Here is a 25,470-nt window from a genome sequence, read left to right as displayed (position 1 = left end):
CTTTAATATCACCCCCCCTGGGGTTAGGTGTTGTAACCTCAAGTATACCGAACTTGAATCCTTTACATCCTTGGCTATAAATAATATGACGAGACAAAGCATTATTGATGTCCTGTTTATTAATACAATATATGTGGTCATAGATTCTGTTTTTGAAAAAACGATCCGTCTTCCCCACATAATAGCTTTGACAAGTGTCACAAATAGCCAAATAAATCAGGTGTTTCGTCGAACAATTCCCATGTCTAAATGTGATTTTAGTATGTGTAACGTTATTTAAAATAATGTTTGTATCTTCAAATATGTACCTGCAATAATTACAGTGACCACATTTCTTTGTGCCTACTTTTTTCACATTATCCAATTTGTTGTGATTGTATTTTATTTCTATAATTCTTTTCAGACTGTTCCCTGCTTTGTAGACAAATTGTGGTCTATAGGGTATCTTTTCTTTTATTGTTAAATCACTTGTTAATATATTCCAATTTTTAGTGATGATACCTTTGATTTCATTTGTATATTTTCCATATTTGAATATACATGCTTTCTTATAATCATCACCATTAACAGTTCTGTCCTTCTTATTAGTTATGCCTATTCCAATGAGTGGTGTATATTGTTTACCCCATTCTTGTGATACATATGTTGTAATATCTCTGATCATTGCAACTGGATATCCCTTTTCTATGAATAAACCTCCTATGAAGGACAATTCCTTTTCCATGTTTTCCCTTACTGATGTCATTCTCGCCGCCCTTATACACTGGCCTTTGACTATATTACGTTTAACTTGGTATGAGTGTGCACTATCAAAATGTAGATACCCATTGCTGTAAGTATCCTTTCTATGGATTTTGGACTGAAATGTTTGTCCATTGTTGTATATGTATACAACTAAAAAATTAATGCCACTGTAGTCAAACTGATATGTAAACTTAAGATAACTAGTTGTACCATTAATATAGTCAATGAACCTTGTCAAATCTTCGACATTGCCAACCCATAATAGGAAGATGTCGTCTAGGTAACGGACATATGTTTTGATGTTCTTCATCCATATGGAATTGTGTATGTATTGTCCCTCCCAATCCAAGAGTACTAAATTGGCGTACATGGGGGCGCAAGCTGCTCCCATCGCCACACCATTACTCTGTCTGTAATATTCTCCATCAAAATAGATATAGTTGTTATCTAATATTATATCCATAAAAGAAGTGAGTAATGAAATTTCCTCTTGGTCTAGTCCACTATACTTGCATAAGCTATTAATAAAGCTACTGAGTCCTTCATTCTTAGGAATACATGAGAATAAGTCCTGTATGTCTATTGTGACAAATATAACCTCGGGACTCCATACCTCTGTCTTGAATATTCCCAAGAATGCCCATGAATCTTTCATAATATGTTGTACTGTATTGTATATGTGCTTTAATCTACTGTCAACAATTTTACCAAATTTGAAAGTTTTACTCGAACTCCCCGAAATAATAGGTCTAAAAGGGGGGTCAAGTGGATTTTTATGTACTTTAGGAATTCCAGTTATAGTTGCTAATATGGGGAATTCAACCCTTAGATATTTGTATAGTTCTTCATCTATCCTATTGTCAAGCAAAAATTCTTCCAAATAGGAATCAATTCTACTATGTGCTATATTTACTTGGTTTAAGGAGGAAACTTCATATTGCACACTGTTATTTAATATCTCAAACATCTTGTTACTGTATTTCTCTTGATCATACAGTATTATGCCTCCCCCTTTGTCTGCTGTCATAATCCTAATGTTGTTTTCACAAAATTTGTCAAGAATAGTGTGTACCTGTTGTAATGCCAAATAATCACATCTGTTATGTTTGTGCTTGTTATATAGTTTGTAAATTTCTTTGTATATTACATTTTCATAGGCTTCTATAGTTTTGGCCATAGGAGGGGTAAAGGAACTCTTTTTTCTCAATATACCTGTATTCACTACATGTGGTCTACTATCGTGAAAAAAATACCCCTAGATTTATTTTTCTAAGGAATAATTTCACCTCTACTAAAGTATCCAATAAATCCAAAGATTTATCTGGTATATACTTCATACCTTTGGTGAATATATGCAAGAGTTCGGGTTGAACCTCGTGTGAAGTGTAGTTATATATTTTCACCTCTCCTGCAGTAGAAGTGATGTTGTGTGTGGTCATCTCGTCACCAGAATAACCATCAACTACCCATACATCATTTACTGAAACATTGTCCAATGATAAATATGTCGAGTTCCCTACCATTTCCTGTACCTGTTCCTTTTGTATTGTTCCTTTCCCTTCCACTTCACTGCTTTCCCTTTGTTGTTCTCTCCTTCCTCTAAAAAAATCTCATCACATTTGTCATTATAAACATCTTTTTGATTTTCATTGTTAGTACTATATCTCGTACTTCCTCTCCCTTTTATTGTATTCCATCTATAAGCAGTCCCTCTCTCATATTGCTGCTTGTCTCACTCCATTTTTTTACACTTTCTTTCAAATATTTTTTTACTATTGTTCTCTGCATAGTCATATTGTTTGTAGTATAATTTTTCCCATTGCATAAATAAAACATCCTGTCGTATTGACCTATCAATACTCTCTACCTCACTTAATAAAATACCCAATTTCAAATCATTATTGTTCACTATGAATTCCATAAACTGTTTCCCAAAAGCATTAAACATTGTGTTACACTGCTTTATATTATCAGCGTTCATGTCAACACCTATGGGTTCTTTAAAGAACCGTAAACCCATAGGAACAATATCATTTTCCATTCATTTATGGAGATATAAATTGTCAACCTGTAAGGCTTTGATTTTGGTTAGTTTATTCCCAAAATCATATATCATTTGTTTCAGTGAAGTATACTGCTTGTCATCGTCTTTACATTTACTTCCAACATCATTACAATCACCAAAAGCAAACGGCACTTTCAAAAATGCCTCAACATTATAGTTATCTTGTGCATCAGACCTTCCCGGCTGATAACACTGTTGAACAGTACCTTTTTGTGTAGTCTGAGTAATCACGTTTATTTTTTCTTTTGTAGCATATGTTCGCTCCGGCGGGTGTCGTTTCGGTTTCGCTCCCGATATTAAATAAATATCCTCTCCTGCATTGTCCACCGCTGCTGAAAAATTGAGTGGACTAGGTCGTCTGTCTACAGTTTGTGGCGCTTCCTTCCTCGGCGTACAGCTGAACAAAAATGGAGACGAGGTCCTTCTCTGACCGTTAGGGATTTCCTCGTCACTTGCTGGGCCAATGGAGGAACGGGATGACGCCATCACGGTGTTGGTTGTCGATTTGCCTGGAGCTTTGGGAGAACCAGAATGCGGAGTAAGAAGTTCTATTAAGCGGGTAAGTTCCCCTTTGATAATGGCCATCTCCGAATGCAATTTGTTCACTTCCTCCCTGGTAACAGGAGTACCACACACAGAAACATCCTGTAGAGAATCCATACTGCAACAGCAACTACTAGTGAAGAAATAATGTCCTGTGGCAACTAAACAACTCAAGTGATGTGCACAAAGCACCAAAAAAAAACAGGACAGCTGGAATCCAAAACAGTTAGTTTCCTTTATTCTCACAACCAAACGAATAATCTAAACTGCCTTATCTTCTTATAATACTTATCACTGCAATACATAAAAGATACAGTAGCCTGCACTGTATCAGATATACCCTGCTTAGTACAAAATATAATCCACCCATAAACCTTCGCTTACTATCTCTTCATGCTTCACTTAGTACTGATACACTCCCTTTAGGCAAGGGAGTTAATTTGTTCAGTCATATGAGGCAAAGTGTAGGCACTGTTCATTTATCCCAGATTACCAGATATAGCATTTGATCACCATTATCCTTGCAGAAAATCTCAAACCAGTTGTTACTTTGATCATTTTATACTCTAAAACAATCCAGGAAAAGTACAGGTAAGGTCTGGGAAACCTAGAGTGCGTTAGTTTACCAGCTAAAATATGCATAGTTGGACAAACAGCGAAAGATCAACACAAGCTTTACATCTGCAGACTCAGTGTTAACTCTTAAAAGAGATTTATTCTCACAAGAACAAAATTATCGCCAATCCTAAGAAAGGCAGAGATACAGATATGCTGTCCCACCAAGGTAAGCTTTAAGCTGTGTGCCTCAGATCTTATTGAAGTACAAGGAAACTTAAAAATAACTGCCAACAAACCCTCCTGCATTGACAGGTTATGTTCTAACAAGTAACAACCTTAGATTAACTGATCATCTTAACTCAACCTCCTTGCATTAATCATATGATTTTTCCCTACAACAACATGGAAGTGAGAGAAGGTAGTAAACAGGAAAGTGAATCTGTGTTCACACTGGAGAAAGTAGAATGAGACAGAAACTAGAAAATAAGATAGAGGAGGGAAGAGATGGTCATGCAAGATGCGCAACAGGAGTGCGAAAAGGACTATTATACAATGACTCCCCATTAATATTCAAAAACGTGCACACTGATTGACCATCCCATCCGGTGTGCCCGCTGTAAATCCCACAATATCTTCTTCTTCTTTCAGCTGCTCCCGATAAGGGTCGCCACAGCGGATCATCTGTTAACATTTCTTCTTGTCCTCTGCATCCTGCTCTGTCACACCAACCACCTGCATGTCCTCTCTCACCACATCCATAAACCTTATCTTAGGTCTTCCTCTTTTCCGGTTACCTGGCAGCTTCATTCTTAGCATCTTTTTCCCAATATACTCTGCATCCCTCCTCAGCACATGTCCAAACCAACATAATCTTGCCTCTCTGGCTTTGTCTCCAAACCTTCCAACCTGGGCTGACCCTCTAATATACTTATTCCTAATCCTGTCCACCCTCGTCACACCCACTGCAAATCTTGACATCTTTAACTCTGCCACATTCAGCTCTGACTCCTGCCTTTTTGTCAATGCCACTGTCTCCATCCCATATAACATAGCTGGTCTCACTACCCTCTTATAGACCTTCCCTTTTACTCTTACTGGTACTCATTCTGTCTTAGTCCCACCCGGACTTCTTTCCATTGGTATATTGTTTAAATTTTATTTTTATTTCTTAAAAAATAAAATTTTTAGCCCCAACTCTGGACATACCAGAGAGTCAGCTTGGACAAAATACTAGGGAAATCAGGTACGCTATTTAAAATTAAACACACATACCTGATATCCCTTGTATTTCTTCCATGCTGTCTCTCTCTTACCCCTAAACTGACCTAAAGTTTTTTTTTAATTAAAAAAAAAAGAAAACAAAAATAGAGCAACAGAGACTTTCTTTTCTCCGTTGCTTCCGTTTCAAAGCATTGATGTACTCGGTATGTGTGGGAATGCAAGTCCCATAAGCATGTGCAGTACATCAACACAAGGAAGTGGTATACCACCAGCCGCGGAAGAACAGTAATGCGCCATTATACAAAGACATTATTTTAAAAAAGTAAGTATTTTTTTCTTAAATAATGTCATTGTATAATAGCACTAACAGACTCCGTGGTTGTGGTATATTGAAATTTAACCACAGTTGGCTTCTCCCTCGTGATTAAACCATGCCAACCGTGGGTAATCTTCAATATACCAAACCATGTCATTGGTTATTCTTAAAGAGGTACCCTCTGACAAGAAAGGATAACATATTACTAAGAGGGTGGTCCACTGGACTTGAGCTGGACGAAGAGAAATGAAACAGGTGAAGGAAAATGGTGGCGAGGCCCTGGGAATACTCCAAAAGGAAGGACCTACAGAATAAAAAGCATACTACTGAAATGAAAAAGTGCAAGCATTTAATTAGCAATATACAGAAGAGATGCTCATGGGCCACAATGCCAAAAGGCTATTCAGTACTGGTCCCAATGCTGTGGCCTACAGTATCAAAAGCTGATGCCATAAACATGAAGAGTGGCGCCAAAGGGTTTTGCAGTAACATCAGCCTCAACTCACCAAATTCAGTGATCTAGGATGAAGGGATCATTGGCTTCACACATAGTACTCCTGGGATAGCTGACACCAACGGCAGGCCAGATGAAGACAAAAACCTTTGTGAACTGGTCACACTGGAGACATCTGAGACTGAAGCATCTTCTACTTCTACAGCAATTAAAGCTGGAAGCTACTGGTTTCTTGAAGAATCAGAACTCAGACAGCGGCTGACGAGGAAGCCCAAGCAGTGGTAAGAGGAAGAAAGACTCCCTCTCTATCTTTGAAGCAGAAAAGGATGGGAAATAATCCATATTCACCTGGGCCTGCTGAAAGTTCTCCATCATAATGGATTAACTGACAACCACTGTGACCTTCAGTGGAAGTACATCGAATGCTAAGATCCTAGAGGATGGATGCATAAAGGAAGTTAGCCTAACTCCTTATCAAAATGGGGAGACAAACTTTGATTTCTAGGTACCTGGGAAGGTGGAGAATGCTTAACTTTTACCTGACAGATCACTCAAGAATATATTTCAGCCAAAAGGGACACCTTCTGTGTTCTTTTTTTTTTTTTTTTTTAACTAAAGGAGATTTAGAACAAGCATGAGTAGAGTCCTCTTTGCTTTTTGAACGCTTATATTTAGTTGCTGAAACTCAAAAGAAGATGAAGCAGATGGGTTCTCTTCCTAGCCCTGTTTTTAGCTAATCTTTTCAAATTTAGCTTATTACAGTGGTCTCTTATTCATTTATCAAAAACTGGTACAAATATTCCACTCTGTTACTAAATTCTGAACCTGCAAACAAATTACACAAAGAGTACGGTCGTCTTGGGGAGAGATCTGGTGACCAAAATGCATCTTTTAAAGCCAGTATTCTTCAAAGTTGATAACAAACCAAGACACTCACAGCAGGCAAAAATTCAAACCAGAAAAACCTCAACAAAATCTATAATGCCAATATATTACTCTACTCTGGTAAAAAAAAAAAAATACCAGAACAAGAACAGGCAGAAATTTTATAGGAATCCATGGTCTAGAAAGAAGAAACAAATAAAATTCTAAGCTTATGAAAAATACACCAAAACTAGTAAAATAAGAAGTTGTTGTTTCTTTCGGCTTTTCCCGGTTAGGGGTCGCCAGAGTGAAACTCTGGTCCGCTAATGATTGGCAGTAGATTTTTACATGCTGAGTTGCCGGCCCTGATGCACAACCTTCAACGAAGGTACGCCCATTCATGCATGTCTCCACACAGAAGACGCTCTAGCTGAGAATCGAACAGGACAACGTCTTACTGTGAGGCGACAACACTACCGCAGCACCACCACCGCAGTTGAAGAAGGCTGGATATAAATCCTTGACTGATGAAAATCTGCTGGAGAAGACCATACATCTAGAATATTAACACTCCAGTGCTGTTAGTTATAAAAGTGACATGAGAAATCTAGAGAGTATAGTTTGAGCAAGGCATTACGGCAGGAAGTAGATCCTGAGAAAGGTTTTGGTGCCAATCTGACCTGAGCCTGCATTTATGTCCAAGAGGTTGACAAGGACAGATTGGATGATCTTGGATTCATATTTATACTGTTTATTTCTATCTTGATATCAACAGCTTTCTTTCTGGCAGCATCTCCCTCTGCCTAATAGGTCCAGAATTAGGGGTTCGCTCCTGACTTCTACTATCTGTCTGTGAGGAGTTCTACATGCACTCGCCATGTCTATGTGGATCTTTTCTGGGTACTCCAGTCTTTTCCCACATCCCAAAAATGTAAGTTGACTGGCTGCAGTATTATATGTGCATGTATACATACATACACACACACACATATATATATATATATATATATATATAGACATGTATATATATATATATATATACACACACACACACACACACACACATACATACCCACATATATATTAGTGCATCCTTACTCCTGTGAGACAGACCCTGACTGAAGAGGTTACAAGAAGGACTAGTTCACTCACCAGGTTAAAAACAACTAGCATTAGATTATAGTTTGTCTATTAAGTTGAATTAGAAAACAGCTATTGCAAAAACCTGCAATATTGTGTCCATAATACATATTTCTCAGTTGTAGTACTGAAGGCACTAACTTACAGGGTAAGATAGAGGGCTGGTAAGCTTTTTTTGTCTTACAACTGAATTATAAGAAAAGACCTTCCAAACCTACAAGACGGCACTTTGGTGAATCTGAAACAATACAGTTATAACTCCAAACTTAGCAGCTACTGTGGATCATATAGAGCTCTTTGATAAAAGATTATTAAGCATGAAGAAGAAGAATATTAAGCTGATTTAAGAACATGTTAAGAGGCACCCCAGTACATATTCAATTACCTGGAGGTAACCACAGAATACTATTTAATCTGTATGGACAAAACACATTGACATGCTCTGGGAGAGGCAGCTATACTTAGGTCATTGCCCAGTAGTTGTAGAAAACATCTGGTGTCAAAACACAAGTAGCAAAACAACATCTGTAAATTTGACTCCTTTTTTCCAAAATCAGCACTAGAACAGAGATGGACTGTTAAAGGGCAGTCCTGTACCAGGCCCAGTATCCAATCATTTGAACTGGTTTGCAGATCCAAGCAGTAGAGAAGGGCCATGCAGAAAAATGTACTTACTGAAGAGCATAAAGGACATAACTTAAAAAGTTAATGTCAACAGGAAAAAAAAAGTTAAAATGAAAATGGGCTAATATAAGCTTTACCAAAAACAATATCATGGTTAGAGCAAATGCAGACATACAAGAGACCAAGTCAGCACATGTTCTGACTGACTAATGGTGTGAAACTCCCATATTAATGATAAATGGAAAACAAAAGAGAAGTGTTGCAGTTAAGTGCTGTTGACTTACAGTGGTTGGTTTTCCAGTTTAGTTCTGCACTGGGATGCCTTCTGTGCAGAGTTTACATGTGTCCGCATGGGTTTTTGCTAGGTGCTCCAGTTTCGTACAACACCCTAAAGATAACTCAGTGTGTGAACTGGTGGTCCTGCAAATTCCCCACAGATGTATGCATTCCTTGTGTCAGTGAGTACATGCACACGTGTTTGCCTTTTCATGCATGTGTGGCCTGCAATGGGCTGTACCCCATCTAGGCTTAGTTTTTCTGTTTTGTGTCCAGTGAATATCAGGATAGCCTCTGGCTCCCCCACAATCATGTGGGTAGTCAGACAATGAATGTAAAAGAATAATCTAGTGGAGTCAGATGAGCCAGAGAGAAGAAATGCCAAAGCAGCTCCATTTATTTAACATATTAATTAAGTGAACAAAAGGAGTTTTACTTGGTTTAGCCTACTTTCAGGAGTTACAAAGCAGTATTCATACTGACTACAAACACTACCAGTGTGACAGTATGTATCACTTTGTTCCAACACACAAACAAGTGTAGAAGCAAATCTGTTTATGAATGACAAAGCCAAATAAGAGGAGATAAACCTGCACTATAGCTCCTTTCCAAATTAATAAAATGTGGTGCTGCAGTCTGCTGCTAAAATGCCCTATTAATGTACTCTGCACCCTTTTAATCTGCAGTAATCACACTGTGCATTTTGCAGCCCCAACTATACCAAACACTACTACTAGGTTCTCACTGTAAGTTTGAGGACCATAACTGCAATCCTTGGAACTGCAGGGATTTAACTGCAAGTAAAGGAAAATATATAGTTACTTTGAATTTGTATCTTTGAATAGTCTCTCTTCTCAGAGGTACGGAATTCTTGGAGTTGTTATTTGTGTTGTGGGGATGTGAGGGGTGTTGCCACACTGAAAAGAAATGCTTTGAAGTGTAACAGCAACTTTCAAAGATCACTGCTATTTGTGTTAAATCGCACTTGATTTGTTTTGTAATTTCAAGACTCACTATCAAGTCTCAAACTTCTGACAGGGAGTTCTAATAACACAGATTATAAGGGCTAAAAGGTCACAGTGAAAACAGAAATTGCCAAATTTCTGAATTTTATATAACATGGTTGCCAATACTTTCAGAATCCAGAACTACACGTCCTTAGTATGGGAGTATAAAGCAGCCAACAAATGCGTCTGGTTCACTGAGACAGCACCTAGCTGGAAAAGAAAGCGACATGGGTAAACTCTACAAAATGAGCTCTAACTTCCAAGCCCATGAACTTTAGTACTACCTAATTGATTCAAAAATCTGCCTTCAATACTCAGCATATCAAGTCAAAGTCCAATAATGAGCTCTGTTTTTTTTCACACTTATTGTTATAGTTTATCTTGTTTTATTTTAGTTGTGATCTTTTTTAAAGTATTGATTGAATAAAATTAAATTACCTGAAAAGTATTTCTGCACGTAGGTAGTTTCCAATCCCATTAAAGTACTTCTGGTTTAATAAAACTTCACAGATGGGTTTTTCAAATGCCTTGTTGGACAAATTGTTCAGCACATTTGCCCTAAAATTACAGAACAAAAAATGTCAATGCTTAGTTTAGCCATAGGTACATTCCTCAAAGAAAAATGGGCAAAGCACTTTAAATATTCTTGCTGAATGCAACATCCACATCTGCTGCTAGTGAGTGTTATGGATACGTGCATACCTGTTAACAGTAAGAGACATTGCTTCTAGATGAAATAAGACAAAAAAGCAGGAAAATGTGTTCACAGACTAAATATGTTACAACACCGCAGAGATGACTGGCACAAAGGAAAACTCCACAAGTAAAAGTTTATATTATATGAATGGGGGTGGAAAAAATATTAATGGCACTCAGTTAGGAACAACTGTATCTGCTAACCCAAAACTAATCTACCTGTTTTGTGGCTTTTCAAAATGTCACTGGGGTGCTAATTCTTATGGGAACAGGTAGCAACTGCAGAATAAAGGGGGTGATGCCACATAAAGATAATTGATGAGGCCTCTGCTGGTTTACTCAGATGCATTTATAGAAGCTGCAGCCCTTTAAAGAGAATATGAATGGTAGCTCATAGGCAGAGAGCAAAAACAATGAAGCCTCAACTACAGAGACAGACATGTAGACCACGGTATACTAGCAGTGGAGTAAAGACAGATAATGTGACAGAAATCTTTAAAAATGTATAGGACATAAATACAGAGTTAGCTAAAAGGAAGATCATGGAGTGTGGCAGCATGGGAAGGGTTTCTCAAAAGAGAGGGAGATGATCAACACAAGCTGCAGGTGTCTGTGCTAGAACCAGCAATGATTAATAAATATGCCTGTGTCCAAATTCACAACAGAGGTAGAAAGCAAGATCATTACCTTTAAAGATGGCAGAAAGCATGCAGCAGTGAAGGGTGCACGCCTAAGACCACCCATCAGAAAGATACAGGTGTTAACTCAGCAGTAACTTTTAGGACTTTTACTGCAGCATCTCTTTTGTAACAGACTTTTTATGCAGCAAGTTTTCCATTTGTTTTATGAAAATTTGCAACAATATGTGGAATGTTTTCATGCAAGAAGTACTTTTGTCTGCAGTTTTAGAATGTGGTTTGTGTTCTCTCAGACCTCCCAACCATTCCGAATTACTAAGTTTTTACCGAGTTTTGGGGTCCAAATGAAGGGGTGCCACGATTCCCGAGTGGCACCCTTTCATTTCCAATTTTTTTTTTGCTTTTTTAACATTTTCGCGCTGTCGGAGCTGACATCATCACGTGCGCAATGACGTCAGCTCCGTCAGGCTACCAGCCAGTCGGAATTGAGCTCAAGGAGCTCACATCATCATTTCCGGCTGGCGGGAATGGGGAACAGCAGAGGAACTTGTGAGCAGCGTGCTGAAACGGCGGGAATGGGGAACAGAAGAGCTTGTGTGCAGGCCAGGAAGCTGAAACAGCAGTTCGCCGAGCCAGGAACTACTCAGGCAGAGTTTGCGAGCAGGGATTAATGGCAGCAACAAACTACTCAGGGTAAGGAACCACTTGTTATTCAGGGTAAGGTGTGTGTGTGTGTGTAAATGCCCCCATATAATACACCTGGTGGCTAGAGGTATTCAGGCTCAAACCATGTACCTTTGGTACAGGGTAAAAAGAGCCTACTATCCCTAGCCACCACCATTTCTGAGTGAATTGAGAGCTATGATGAGAAGTGAGAACATTCTTTTTCTGCTAACACTTGAAAGTTATGCTCTGAGCTTTGAACAGATTTTTTTTGTACTAACAGTTGAGAGAGCTATGATGAGAAGTAAGAACATTATTTTTTGTGCTAAGAGTTTAGAGCTATGATAAGAAGTGAGCACACAATTTGTATTCCCCCATTATTGTTTTTGTGCTAACAGTTCAGAGATATGGTGAGCGAGAAGTGAGAAGTGAATTTGTATTCCCCCATTATTGGCTTTGTTGTTTGTCCATGTTTTTTGTGTTGAGGTTAAGAGCTATGCTGAGAAGTGAGAAATGAATTCACTAAATGATGGCTATTAAGTTTCAGTCTTCCTATTTTTCAGGCAGCTGCTGATTTGGCATAGTGGTATGTTGTTCTGACAGTAGTGCATAGAGTCCTGGGTTCAAAACCTGCCAGTGAAATGCATGATGGTAACACAAAATTTTATTCTAGCAACTTTACAAAATTATACAAGCAATGTTTAAAATGTGTCCCTGGTTTTTGACCTTTTGTCCCCTCCCCAAAAAAATGAAACTGAAAATAAATGTGAGACGCTGTGCAAGATGCCTATGGCTTACACTACTGTCATTCTATTTATAGTGTGGGTGTGGAAGCAGACTTTTATGATGGAAAAGTTCTGAATTGGACAGTTTTGTCATTATTGGTTCATGTGTTTTGTTTCATTGCCTACAGTACAGATTACTGGTAAAATGTTCAAACAATAAATTTAAAATGCGCTCTAACATGTGTGTTGTATTATACAAGGAATATAATTTAATAAAGTCAGGAAGGTGTATAAAGAAAAGAACACATGTATGTTTCTTGTTTTGTGTGCAAGGGGCCAATGATTTGAAAACAGCTCAAAGGTAGTCTTTATCCACCACTGGCCAGATGCATTTTCTTTGGATGTGGTGTGGGTTTCAATGCTGTTTCAATGAATGTGAGTTTCAAGGGCAAAGAAGTTTTAATGTCCAGCCTATTTTCATTGTGAGACAGTATTGCTTTGTTTACCAGATGATGTCTTTTAGTGTTTCTGCATTGTTGTGCTGTAAAATGTAAAAATAAAATCCAAATCATTGTAGAAGTAAAGCAGTATGCATACATTAGTGTTTATGGTAAATGGGGCGAAATAGCCAGGTAACAGGACATTGGAATGGCTGCAGGGGGACTCTGGTGCCATGTTTTGGTTGTCTGTTCTTCAGTTTGCGTTCAAAAGTTGGTATCCCACAATTCCATTGGAGTGGGTGGGGTTACATAATTATGTATGCAAATTAGATGTTAATCAGCATACAGATTTGTACCTATTTGTCATGGGCCATGTCTAGATTTTTGATGTTTGCAGGTTGAGAGGTATGCTATATATTAGCTATTTTTGTGCAGCTTGACTGTTCAAAATCATTAGTTGAGTTCTCAGGACACATGGGGATATGTTTAACCTTACACTGATAGCAAGGGATGGCTGCAGCAGAGCAATGAATTAAGCATAGTGGCTTGTGAGTGGTGCAAACTGTATGGCAGATCAGGAAAACCTAATGTTTTTAAAAGATGGGTATTCATCTTTGGAGACAACAAGGTGAGTATTTCATGAGGCATATGAAATGCATAATAGTTTTAAAAGAACATATATCGATCATATGATATTAGTTAAACTTGTGTAAAAATTGAACAAAAAGAATCCAGACAAACAAACAAGGATACATTTTACAACTACTTTTAGTCTTACTGAAAAAATCACATCCTTTTACTGAAAACAAAGATGAAATAAAACATTTGAAATCAAATGGGCAGACAGTCTTTGAAATCTACTTTATAGATGATCAGGAATGTTTACATAATTTATTTACAGAAATAAGCTAAATAGCTTTTTTTCTTTAGTTAATTCACAGACGCCCTCTATTTTCATTGATGGTTTACCAGACAACTTTGTCACTGCAGAAGAAATATGCATGCTCTTATTTTAGAAAAATAACACAATTCGCATTAAAGCATTTTAACAAAGCAGATATAGAAGTATTTCTGCAACTTCAATAAATCTAAATGAACACAACTGACAAAATAAGACTAGAAGCACAAACATTTTTTTCTGGTTAGATGGGACTCAATCATGTGAGGCATGACAAAAAACATCCATAAGATTAAAACAGAAAGTGAAACTTTTAACAAACATATTAGTATGGTGCTGTTTCCATGAACTTGAACTAGTAATTAAATCTTGTATTAATGCTGCAGCAAGTATGATAAACATTCTTTTTTAAAATAGATACTGCAACCAATAAATATAAGAGAAACAAAATGTTTTCCCATTCCAACTACAGAATCCCACCTGTGTTTAGTAAAAAAAAGCACCATGTCAGCTAGAATTAGGTTATGATTGGAAGTCTGGTCACTAAGCTGGAAAAATTAACACATTTTGGTTCTTAACCCTCTTATTATCAATCCACTTTTATCATCACTGACATCATCAAGATACACATCATTATTTCCCACTTCCTCTGTTTGAGTAGAATTAATGTGTACAATTATTCTATGTCCCTCAATGTCACTATTATCACTGAAGTCTGCTGATGCAGAATCAACATTAGTCTTAGAATTAACATTTTTTGCGCGATTCTCAAAGACTTGTGTCTCAAAAGTATGTGGTGGACAATCAAATCAAAAAGTGTCCCATATATTTACATTTGCAATAAAACATTTCACAATTAGCTATATTGTGACCAAATTCTCTGCAGTGGAAACATTTCCTTCTGGGACATGTTTCAATCCAGTGATCATGAGCCCTACAAAGAAAAAAAGAAGTTATGTACATACCATAATGTGCCATGTGAGTTGTTCATCTTGCCTTCATTCTTACAAATGGGTTTGGAGCCGATCCCTTGGCTCTGAGTCGGCCGCTTTCACAAGCTCGAGGTTTTTGAGTAGCTCAAGGCCTAGTCCCTATCCCATGATGCTCTCTGCCTCACCTCAGATCTAGTTTGCTGATCCCAACATGTACAACATAATAAACACATGAACATTACTCCAGCCGGAGTAAGAAATCCTATACAAAGACCCATCAGACCCCAAATAGGCTTCTCAAGAAGGAGTAAGAGATTTTGCCCCATTTACCATTCATCCTGGGTGGCTCACGGGAGTATATTCCTGGAGGCCTTATCTACTTAATGAAGGTATGTGGCTTAGACCAAGTGGCAGCTGCACATATCATGTCCAATGGTAGTCTCTCCATATAAGCTTAAGAAGTAGAAACAGCCCTAGTGGAATGCGCCTTCATGCTATGGTCTAACGGTTGGTTCACAAGGGATAATTGGCTAGGCTTAAATGGCTCACATGGGCAGTTAGCTTAATACTAATCTACTAATCTAATCTAATCTAAATCTCTTACTCCTTCTTGAGAAGCCTGGAGGGGGTAGGTGGGAGGGAATGTAAGAATGAAGGCGAGATGAACAACTCACATGGAACGTTATGGGAAGTACATAACTTTTTTATGTGAAGTTGTTCAATCTCGCGTTCATTCTTACAAATGGGTAGCGTCCCAAGTACCATTCATCCTGGGTGGCTCACGGGAGTATATTCCTGAGGAAAGTGGAACCAAAGGAAGCCCCGTCTCTGGAGGCCTTATCTACTTTGTAATGCGTAATGAAGGTATGTGGCTTAGACCAAGTGGCAGCTGCACACATCATGTCCAACGGTAGTCTCTCCATATAAGCTGAAGAAGTAGAAACAGCCCTAGTGGAATGTGCCTTCATGCTATGGTCTAACGGTTGGTTCACAGAAGAATATGTGAATTTTATGCAATCTGACAACCATTTGGAAAGAGTAACTTTTGACACAGGTAGTCCTTTATTGGCATCAGCATAAGAGACAAAAAGTTGTTCTGATTTTCTAAATTCTTTTGTTCTATCCAAATAAACTGAGTTGTCTGTGAACATCAAGTTTATGTAACATATACTCCAGCTTGTTGGAATGGTTACTGAAGAAGGTAGGGAGTTCAATAGTTGGATTTAGATTCACTTCCGAACATACCTTAGGAAGGAAGGAAGGGTTAGTCCTGAGCGATACTCTGTCAAGGTGAAAAATCAAATATAGGGGTTTAATTGATGAGGCCTGAAGTTCGGACACTCTACGTGCAGATGTAATGGCCACCAAGAAGATGGTTTTCCAAGACAGGAATTTTAGTTGGCATGAGGATGCAGGCTCAAACGGAGGAATAATAATCCCAGATAGAACAAAATTTAGATTCCAGGGAGTGAAAGGTTGTCTTAACTGGTGGTCTAAGATGTATAGTTCCTTTTAAGAAAACTCTACATAATTTGTGAGACATAAGATTAGAACCTTCTGATCAGAGGTGAAATTTTGAAATTGCAGCTAACTGAATACGTATGGTAGCAGCTGCAGAACCTTCATTAAAAAGCTTAGTCAAAAACTCTAAAATGCTAGCAATTGAGGCGACGTTAGAGTCAATGTCATTTTGAGAAGCCCAGAAAGCAAACCGCTTCCATTTGCTGGTGTATAACTTTCTGGTTGAAGCTTTATGTGAAGATACAAAGATATGCTGCACGTCCAAGGAAAGATTGTGGTATCTGACTATGTTGGAAATCGCAGCAGCCAAGCTGTCAATCTGAGGGAATGAAGTGAGGGATGAAGGGCCCCGGACGAATGTGTCAGTAGAGCTGGAACTGGGTCCAGAATCCAAGGCTCTTCTAGTTGGTAGAGTCAAAGGAAGAGAAACCAAATCTGTCGAGGCCAATGCAGAGTTATCAGAATTAAAGTCCTCCCCAGGGTTTTGGATTTCTGCAAAAATTTTGGAATTGGTGGAAATGCATATAGAAGTCCCAGGGGCCAAGCATGTATGACAGAATCCCTTGGGGGTTCCCCTGGTGGGGGATTCAGGGCAAAGTAGCTTCTGCATTTGGCATTCATGGGGGATGCAAATAGGTCACAGCAAGGCTAGCCCCATCTGCGGAAAATCATCTTCGCTACGTCTTCTTTGAGGGATCACTCGTGCAGCATCAGAATGGCTCTGCTAAGTTTGTCCACAATCACGTTGGATTTCCCCGGGATGTGCTTCGCTAACAGAAAGTGCCCGGTGGAAACAGCCCATTGCCAGACTCTTAAGGCCTCTTGACATAAAGAATAAGACTTGGTTCCCCCTTGCTTGTTGATATACCAGACCACTGACATGTCGGTCTGAATCGCAATCGTTCCCAGAGGAAGAGTCTTGGAAGTACTGCAATGCCATAAGTACTGCTTTCATCTCCAGAACACTGATGTGCAATTGTGACTCTGTCTCTGACCAGGTGCCTTGGGCTGTTCTTCCCTGAAAAAGCCCCCCCACCCTATTAGAGAAGTGTCCGTGGTCTCCGTGGCTGATTGCTGGGGGAGAACAAATGGACGGCCTACTGTCACATGATGGCTGGTCAACCACCATTGAAGATCTTTTCTGCATGAATCTGTAATCATTATCAAGAATGACATTGGAAGTTGTTGGTAAAACCAGTGGGTGAAGAGTAACCGCTGAAGTATTCTCATGTGCATACGCCCTACAGGGACTGCTAAGAGAGTTGCTGACATAGTACCTAGTAATTTCAACACTTGAGAGGCTGGTACTTTTTTGCTTGTCAAAATATCCGATACCTGTTGTCGAAGAGTGACTATTCTTTCCAGTGGTAATTTTACCATGGCGGTGGTGGTGTCTAACTCTGCTCCGATAAAGGAGATGCTCTGCGATGGTGACAAAGCAGACTTGTCGAAATTTATAGTTATACCTAACTGAGAGCACAGATTGAGAGTGTGATCCTTGGACTGCAGTAATTGATGCCTGTAGGTGATGGTGAGGAGCCAGTCGTCCAGATATGGAAACACTCTGAATCCTAGACGCCTCAGGTGAGCCGTAACCACTACCATGCATTTGGTAAACACTCTGGGGGCTGTTGTGAGACCAAAGGGTAGTGCTCAGAACTGATAGTGACTGGATCCCAGCCGGAAACGCAGGCGATCTCTGAATGGTCTGGCCATTTTGATATGATAGTACGCATCCTTGAGATCTAGAGAGCACATCCAATCACCCATTCCTAGAAACGGAAGAATCAATTAAAGCGTGACCATCCAGAACTTCTCCTTATTTACAAAGGTGTTGAGTCTGCTGAGGTCTAAGATGGGCCTCCAGTCCCCTGTCTTCTTTGGAACTAAAAAGAATCTGGAGTAGGTTCCAGATCCTATTAGGTCTGCTGGGACTGGCTGGATGACTCTCTCTTCCTGCAGCCTTTGAATTTCTAAGGCTGCTTGATCCCTGAGACTGGGTGGAACATCTGGGATTTTCTTTCGGACAGGGTGAGGTTCTGAGAACAGAATGACATAACCTCTGGTAATAATGCTTTGTACCCAAGAATCTTTTGTAATTTCTAGCCAGGTGTCTGGATACAATGACAAGCGACCCCCGACTGCCTCCAGAGCAGGACAGTCGGGCCTCCTTTCAGGAGTACTGGTAGGGCTTGCCAAAGAACCGATGCCTGTCTCCCTGGTTTTGTGGACCCCCTCTGCCGCCAAGGTGGCGTCTTCCATTATTACCCCCACGTCTGCCCCTGGAGGGCGGTTCACTATGCGTGTTCTGAAAAGATCCCTGGGACTTCCGGAACCACATTTTTCCTCCCTTTTGCCCTTTGGGGTAAGGTCTAGTAGGGATGAAAAAATGGACTCCTATGGCAGTTAGAGTCTTTCCATCTTGTTCACACCTAGTGAGGGTCTCCTTGACTTTAGGCCCAAAAAGGGATGAGCCATTAAATGGGGTATTAACAAAGGAAGAATTGAAGGCTTCCGCAAAGGAGCATAAGCGCATCCAGGAATGTCTCTGAAGAGCTATCGTTGAACTCGCTGCCCGACACGTACCATCGGCTGCATAAGAAATGAGCCGCATGGATGAGTTAACTATGGAATTATGGGTATTGAGCTGAGATGTCACCTTATCAGGAACGCCTTCAGCTGTAATACGCTGTACAGCATCTCCAAGCTCTTTAAGGAGATCTCTTTGAAGTCGGGTAAAATGTGTCAAGTAGTTGAGCGATCGCATAGCAAATGTTGCTGAACTAAAAATGCGTTTCCCATACCTGTCCATAATCCTGGAATCTCTATTAGGAGGATGGACAGTAGAAGAGGTTTCCGACATCTCTTTCTTGGTGGCAGCTGCCACCACCATGGCATCAACTGGCACTCCCTTGGTAAGGAAAGTTTTATCATGGGGCAATGTAATAAACTTGTTGGGCCTCCGAGGGACAGGTTCCACAGTATCAGGAGACTCCCACGCCCTTCGAGCAACCAACTCCATTAGTTCATCGAAGGGTGGAGTCACCCAGGAGGTGGAGGGTTGAGACCCAAAAGTCTTCAGAAGTACTGACTCATCATCAGTACAGCTAACCGTCACCCTTCTGTCTCAGGATTTTGAGAATATCAGCAAAAGAAATATCCTGCGAGGGGGACCGTGGGGACCCTTCTGACTACTCTAAGTCAGTGTCTGATGTGACAGACTCCTGTGGGGAGTCTAAATGCCTCCTCTTGCAAAGCTTCTTCCTGGGAACCTCATCAGCGGGAGCTTCTGGTGAGGTCTCAGTAGAATATGGGTCACCCAATAGGACTACCTGAGGCTCTGGGTCTCGACGCTTTACAGGGACATGTGATGTAGAGGTAGAAGCTGGTACTTTTGGGGATGAGAAGGAAGGGCCTGATGAAGTAGGTGCCTTAGAAGACATAACTCTCCTTATGGCATCGAAGGCTCTACTGCTCCAACACGAGGAAGTAGCTGGTTCTGAAGAAGATGGCATCCTCTCTGGTGCCGAAACAGTGGGCTCCGACCCACAGGAAGGAGCCGAGCTCATCCATGCTAAAGCTCCGAGAGGAAGGGGCAGAACTGACCACTCGGTTTGACTCTCCCCCCGGAGCTGACTGGAGAGTGTCTGCTTGCAGACTCCTCGAACGGCACTGATGTAGTCTGAGTTGACAGAGACGATGGCAGTGAAACAGGCCTCGGCTCCAAGGGTTCCACAATCATCAGTTCCACCTCCCCCAGCTCCGAAGGCCCTGCTTGGCTCGGAGGAGGAGTACACACTGTAGGTAAGCCAGTCTTCGGCTCCAAAACCGGTTGGGCCGGAGCCAACAACAATTTGGCTAGTGCCGGATTCTGGAGGAGCCTCTGCACCACTCGGTCCACGTCCACATCGGACAGGCTCCAAGAAGAATGAGTTGAAGGGATCGACGAAGCCACAGATTGCAATATAGGTGACTTCAAAGTTTCGGGGACCGGCTCTGAAAAGCAATCTTGGTGCTTGGTTCCGAGGGCTGTGGAACTGGTGACCGCACCCTCTCAGCCAATTTTGGAGCAGAAGACTTCGGCTCCAAAGAAGCTTTTGAAGATTTGGATCCATTCGAAGATTTGGAAGTCTGGTCAGCCTTGTCTAGGGATTCCTGAAAATCAGGTTTTAACAACCCCCTGTCCACAAGTTTCCTCCTGCACTCCAAGACCCTGCTACTGAAGGAATGACGAATGGAGCAATCCTCCTGAAGATGGACTGCCCCCAGACAGTACACACAGCTGACATTAAGATCAGTAATTGACATCTTCTGACCACACTTAGGACATTTGTTGAACCCTGACTTCTGTTTCTCCCATTCTTTATGGTCTGCCATAATTCAATGCAAACAGTATATATGTATATGTATATATATATATATATATATATATATATATATATATATAAATTGGAAACAATATCTAAGCAGCTGAATAAACTAACAACATACATACTATGAAAACCCACTAAGGTTTCAAACAACTAACAATTATAATATCAAGTTACGTCAAACAGGATAGGGATAAACCAAAACTCGGCCAATGAAGGGTCTAAGAGCAGCCGCTCTATATATACGAAAATTCATCAATTCATCAACAACAAAGGACTAAGGACAGTGCCTAAACACTAAACTAAATCTAACTAGTCAAAAGCCACTTTTTTTAGTAAATATCTAAGTTAAATCTCTAATAACAATTTCAAAAATAGAAATACTGACCCAAGCTCCACTCTCGACCTCCGATCTGTTGCAGCGGCAAACTAGATCTGAGGTGAGGCAGAGAGCATCATGGGATAGGGACTTGGCCTCGAGCTTGTGAAAGCGGCCGAATTGGACCAGAGGGATCGGCTCTGAACCCATTTGTAAGAATGAACGGCGAGATTGAACAACTTCACATTATGCTTTTGGCTGTCCTTTGTAATGTACATCAGTCTAGCAATGTTTACCACACTAGGTACATGTACAAATGAAGATAAATCAGTTATTTTTAGAATCATGACTGTGAATCCAAAATGAAAACTTCCGTGAAAACAAAAATAAACCAATAAAACTAAAAACAGTTCACAGTATTTGAGCAACAAATAGCAAACAAATTGCTTCAACAGTACATATAATACACAAATTGTTTTTTGAATAGGCTCACTGTAATCCAAGACTGAATCTTAAATCAAGTCCAATGCAGTAGCCACAAAAAGACACCAGCTGTGGTTACATTCCCATGCAAATGGAATATGTTATAAATCCACCAGCGATAAAAGGAAATCCACCAAAGAATGATCCAAAGTCCATTAAAACAGAACTTTATTATTAACACCACCAAAACATAAAATAAAATAAAGTAAAACATAAGAGCAGTTTTAGCACTTTTGTCCTAATAAAACATTTGGATTTCTTCAGAACCTGCCATCTTTGAGCTCTCATTCCTTTGTATACCCTACGGTTAATAACACTTAATTAAATAATCATTTCATGGTCTGTGGTTTCTTTACAGCACGTTAAACAATGTGCCTAAACTGCACAAATTAATTTGTATAAAAATAAAAATACAAAATACAGTTGTGTACACTTACCATAAATGTAGATGTTAGAGTGTATTCACTGTTGCAGACATTACATTTGGGTAATCTGCTGGCAGGTTGCCCTCAGTCAGCCTGAATTCCAAAGTCTTGGGCCTACGTGGGTTGCTGTCTCCTCTTCCATTATGTCAGGTCATTAGGGGTATAAAACAGGCAGCCAACGCCATTTTCTTTAGTTTTTCTTGCCCCAGATGTCAGGTGCCCCCCAAATGGGTAGCAAAAATATACATAAACTATATATACATGCAACAATATAAACTTTACCTTCATCTACAAGGAAATACACCACAAAGGCTGTAGAAAATAGTGAAGGAAAGAGAAACTCCTGAATAAAAGGGGGATGGCAGGTAGGTAACCTGGACTGCAGCAGTGAATACACTCAAACATCTACATTTATGGTAAGTGTACACAACTGTACTATGTTCTTCATGTTTCACAGTTGCAGTCATTACATTTGGGTAGAATCCCAAAGCTATGGATGGGAGGCTGGAGCTAAACTGCATTAGGGACGGCTATAAGGCCCTGCAGAACTGCAGTGGCAAAGCCTGCCCTGGACTTAGAGAAGAGAGGCAAATGATAATGCTTTGTAAAAGTGTGAACAGAACTCCAAGTAGCAGCTTCTAGAATGTCTTTGGTTGGTACCCCTCTGAGAAAAGCTGCTGATGTAGCTGCAGCCCTGGTGGAATGAGACCTAATGCCCTTGGGCACCAGTTTACCATGATGTAAGTAGCAGAAACGAATGCAGTGGCTTTTCCACTTTGAAACAGTCTGCTTTGAAATAGCCTTTCCCTCTGATCCTGCAGCAAATGCCACCAGTAGCTGCTCAGTTTTTCTTACAGCTTTAGTCCTGCTCAAGTAGAATCTTAGTTGTCTGTGTACATCCAAGGAATGCAGAATCCTCTCCCCCCTTGTTCTGTGGATTTGGATAAAAAGTTGGCAGATGACTAGATTGGTTAAAAGCCACACTGGAAACCACCTTAGGCATAAAGGAAGGCTTGGTCCTGAGGGACATCCTATCAGGGTAAAATATGATAAAAGGCTCCACAGCCATGAAGGCCTGTAACTCTGAAACCCTTCTTGCTGAAGTAATTGCCAGGAGCAAAGCTGTTTTCCATGATAAGAACTTTAGATCTGCAGTAGCAGCTGGTTCAAATGGAGGCAGGGTAAGCTTTTCCAACACAAAATTGAGGTCCCATGCAGGAATTGGTAATCTTCTGGGAGGTCTTAAATTTTTGGCCCCTCTAAGATACTGCTTTAGAAAAGGATGAGAAAAGATTGGTGGCTCTGTGTTGTAATGAGCTGAGATGGCAGAGGCATGGATTTTTATTGATGAAAAAGATAGGCCTTTGTCAAGCATCTCAATCAAGTATTGTAAAATCTGAGGAATATTTGTCTCTGCTGTGTCAGTTCCTTGTGCTTGGTTCCAAGCACAGAATCTCTTCCATTTATCAGCATACAATTTTCTAGTACTAGGCCTTCTGGCTTCCAAAATGACATCCATCACAGATTTACTGAGAGGTGGTGTTTGAATAACTACATGATCAGCCATGCTGCCAGGTTCATTGCTTGGAGCTGATTGTGCAGGATCTGATTGTTTTGCTGAGACAGTAAGTGAGGTATTTGAGGCAAGTACCAATCTGGGAATTGAGACATATTCCTTAGGATTGGGTACCAGTGTTGACGGGGCCAGTCCTGGGCAATTAGTATCATCTTTGTTTTTTCTTGTCTGACCTTTAGTAGGACCAGAGGAGGAAAGGCGTAAACTGATAGGTTTTTCCAACTGAAGGATAGGGTATCCACTTTCCATGCTTGTCTGTGATACGTCCTTGTGCAGAATTTGTCCAGTTGATAATTCCGAGGAGAGGCAAATAGGTCTATGCCCGGGCTCCCCCATTTCTTTGTTATCATGCTGAAGACTTGTGGATCTAGTTTCCACTCATGAGGGTCCATAAGGTTTCTGCTTAAGTCATCTGCCAGAGTATTTTGCTTTCATGGCAGACATTGAGCTTGAAGATGTACTTGATAAGTCAAGGCTGTGTCCAACAGTGCCATGGCTAGTCTGCAAAGGGGGTATGAGTGTCTGCTCCCCTCCTTGTTTATGTACCACATAACCGTGGTGTTGTCCGTCTTTATCAGTAGTTCTCCTGGATGAAGTACGTCCTTGAAGGCTGTCAGGGCATTTTGAACAGCTAACATCTCTTTTTGGTTGATATGCAGATGCATTTGTTTTGGGGTCCATATGCCCTGAATGCATCTTCCTGCCAGGTGCCCCCCCCCATGCATAGTCTGATGCATCTGTAGTTAAGGTTTGGCTGGCAGGGGATAGAGTGAAAGCCCGTCCCATGTTTTGGTGACATGCCTTTGCCCACCAAAGAAACGCCTGTTGCAAGCAGGGAATGAGAAGAATCATTGTTTCCAGACTGTGACAATGTTGACTCCATAAACTTTTTAGGTACCACTGTAGTTTCCTCATATGCAGTCTTGCATATGGAATCAGTAGAATGCAGGATGACATGAACCCCAAAGCCTGCAGAGTTTGTCTTGCAGATAACTGGGTTTTTGTTGCCATCTGTTTGAAGTAAATAGTCAGTTGCCTTTGTTTGTCTGGCATGAGGAAAGCTATCTGGGCAGTTGTATTCAAGCTTGCACCCAGGAATGTTATCTTTTGAGAGGGTACCAGTTGTGATTTCTTTTTGTTTATTGTGTACCCTAGGTATGTTAGAAGCCTTTTCACAAATGCCAGATGCTGAAGAATGTCGTTGTTCTCTGCTCGAATGAGACAGTCGTCCAAGTAAGGATAGATTTGTATACTTCTTTGTCTGCAAAATGCAATTACTGGTGCCAGGCACTTTGTAAAGACCCTGGGCGCAGTAGATAAGCCAAAGGGCAGTGCACAGAATTGGTAATGCATAAAGCTAGCCTTGAAACGGAGGTATCTTCTGCACGATTCCCTTATTGGGATATGCAGGTATGCCTCTTTTAAGTCTAATGTCACCAGCCAAGCGTTCTTGCCCAGCATGGGCAGAAGCTGCTGCAAAGTTAGCATTTTGAATTTTGGAATGTCCAGGAATGTGTTCAAAATTGATAAATCCAGTATTGGGCACCAGGCCTGGTCTTTTCTGGGTACCAAGAACAGTCTTGAATAAAACCCTTGTTCTTTTTCCTGTTCTGGCACTGGCTGCATAGCCCCCATATCCTTGAGGGACGTAACTTGTTTCTGTGCCTCTGCCCATTGATTTTTTGGCAGATCTGGTCAACTGTTTGCAATTGGCAGAGTGTGGAAGTGGAATATGTATCCCTGAGATACTATGTTTAACACCCACTTGTCCTGGGTTATTAACTGCCAATTTTGAGCATAAAGTGCTAATTTTCCCCCTAAGAGTGCTACCAAAAGATAAGTGCTTGGTGATGGCAGAGGGAAGTCATTGAGACTGTTTACTGTAGGGCTTTATTTCCACCAGATTCGGAGGTAGAAGCACCCCACTGCTTTGACCTGTAAGAATTCTGTGACTGGTATCTAGAACCTTTAG

At 40.4% G+C, this 25,470-nt stretch overlaps 1 protein-coding gene across 3 annotated transcripts in view; it reads right to left on the bottom strand.

Annotated features, from left to right (window-relative positions):
- NEIL1 (nei like DNA glycosylase 1) overlaps positions 1 to 25,470 on the bottom strand; it is an 824,101-nt gene that overhangs the window by 595,465 nt on the left and 203,166 nt on the right. For all 3 annotated transcript variants that reach the window (XM_044077181.1, XM_044077184.1, XM_044077183.1), the window contains exon 3: positions 10,251 to 10,370. In XM_044077181.1, coding sequence (XP_043933116.1) covers positions 10,251 to 10,370 — 120 coding nt within the window. The remainder of the gene's footprint in view (positions 1 to 10,250; positions 10,371 to 25,470) is intronic.

Source organism: Protopterus annectens, chromosome 7.part0 (genome assembly GCF_019279795.1).
Source record: "Protopterus annectens isolate FY-2018-M chromosome 7.part0, PAN1.0, whole genome shotgun sequence".
NCBI lineage: Eukaryota > Metazoa > Chordata > Ceratodontiformes > Protopteridae > Protopterus > Protopterus annectens.
This window is presented reverse-complemented; position numbering and strand designations above follow the sequence as displayed.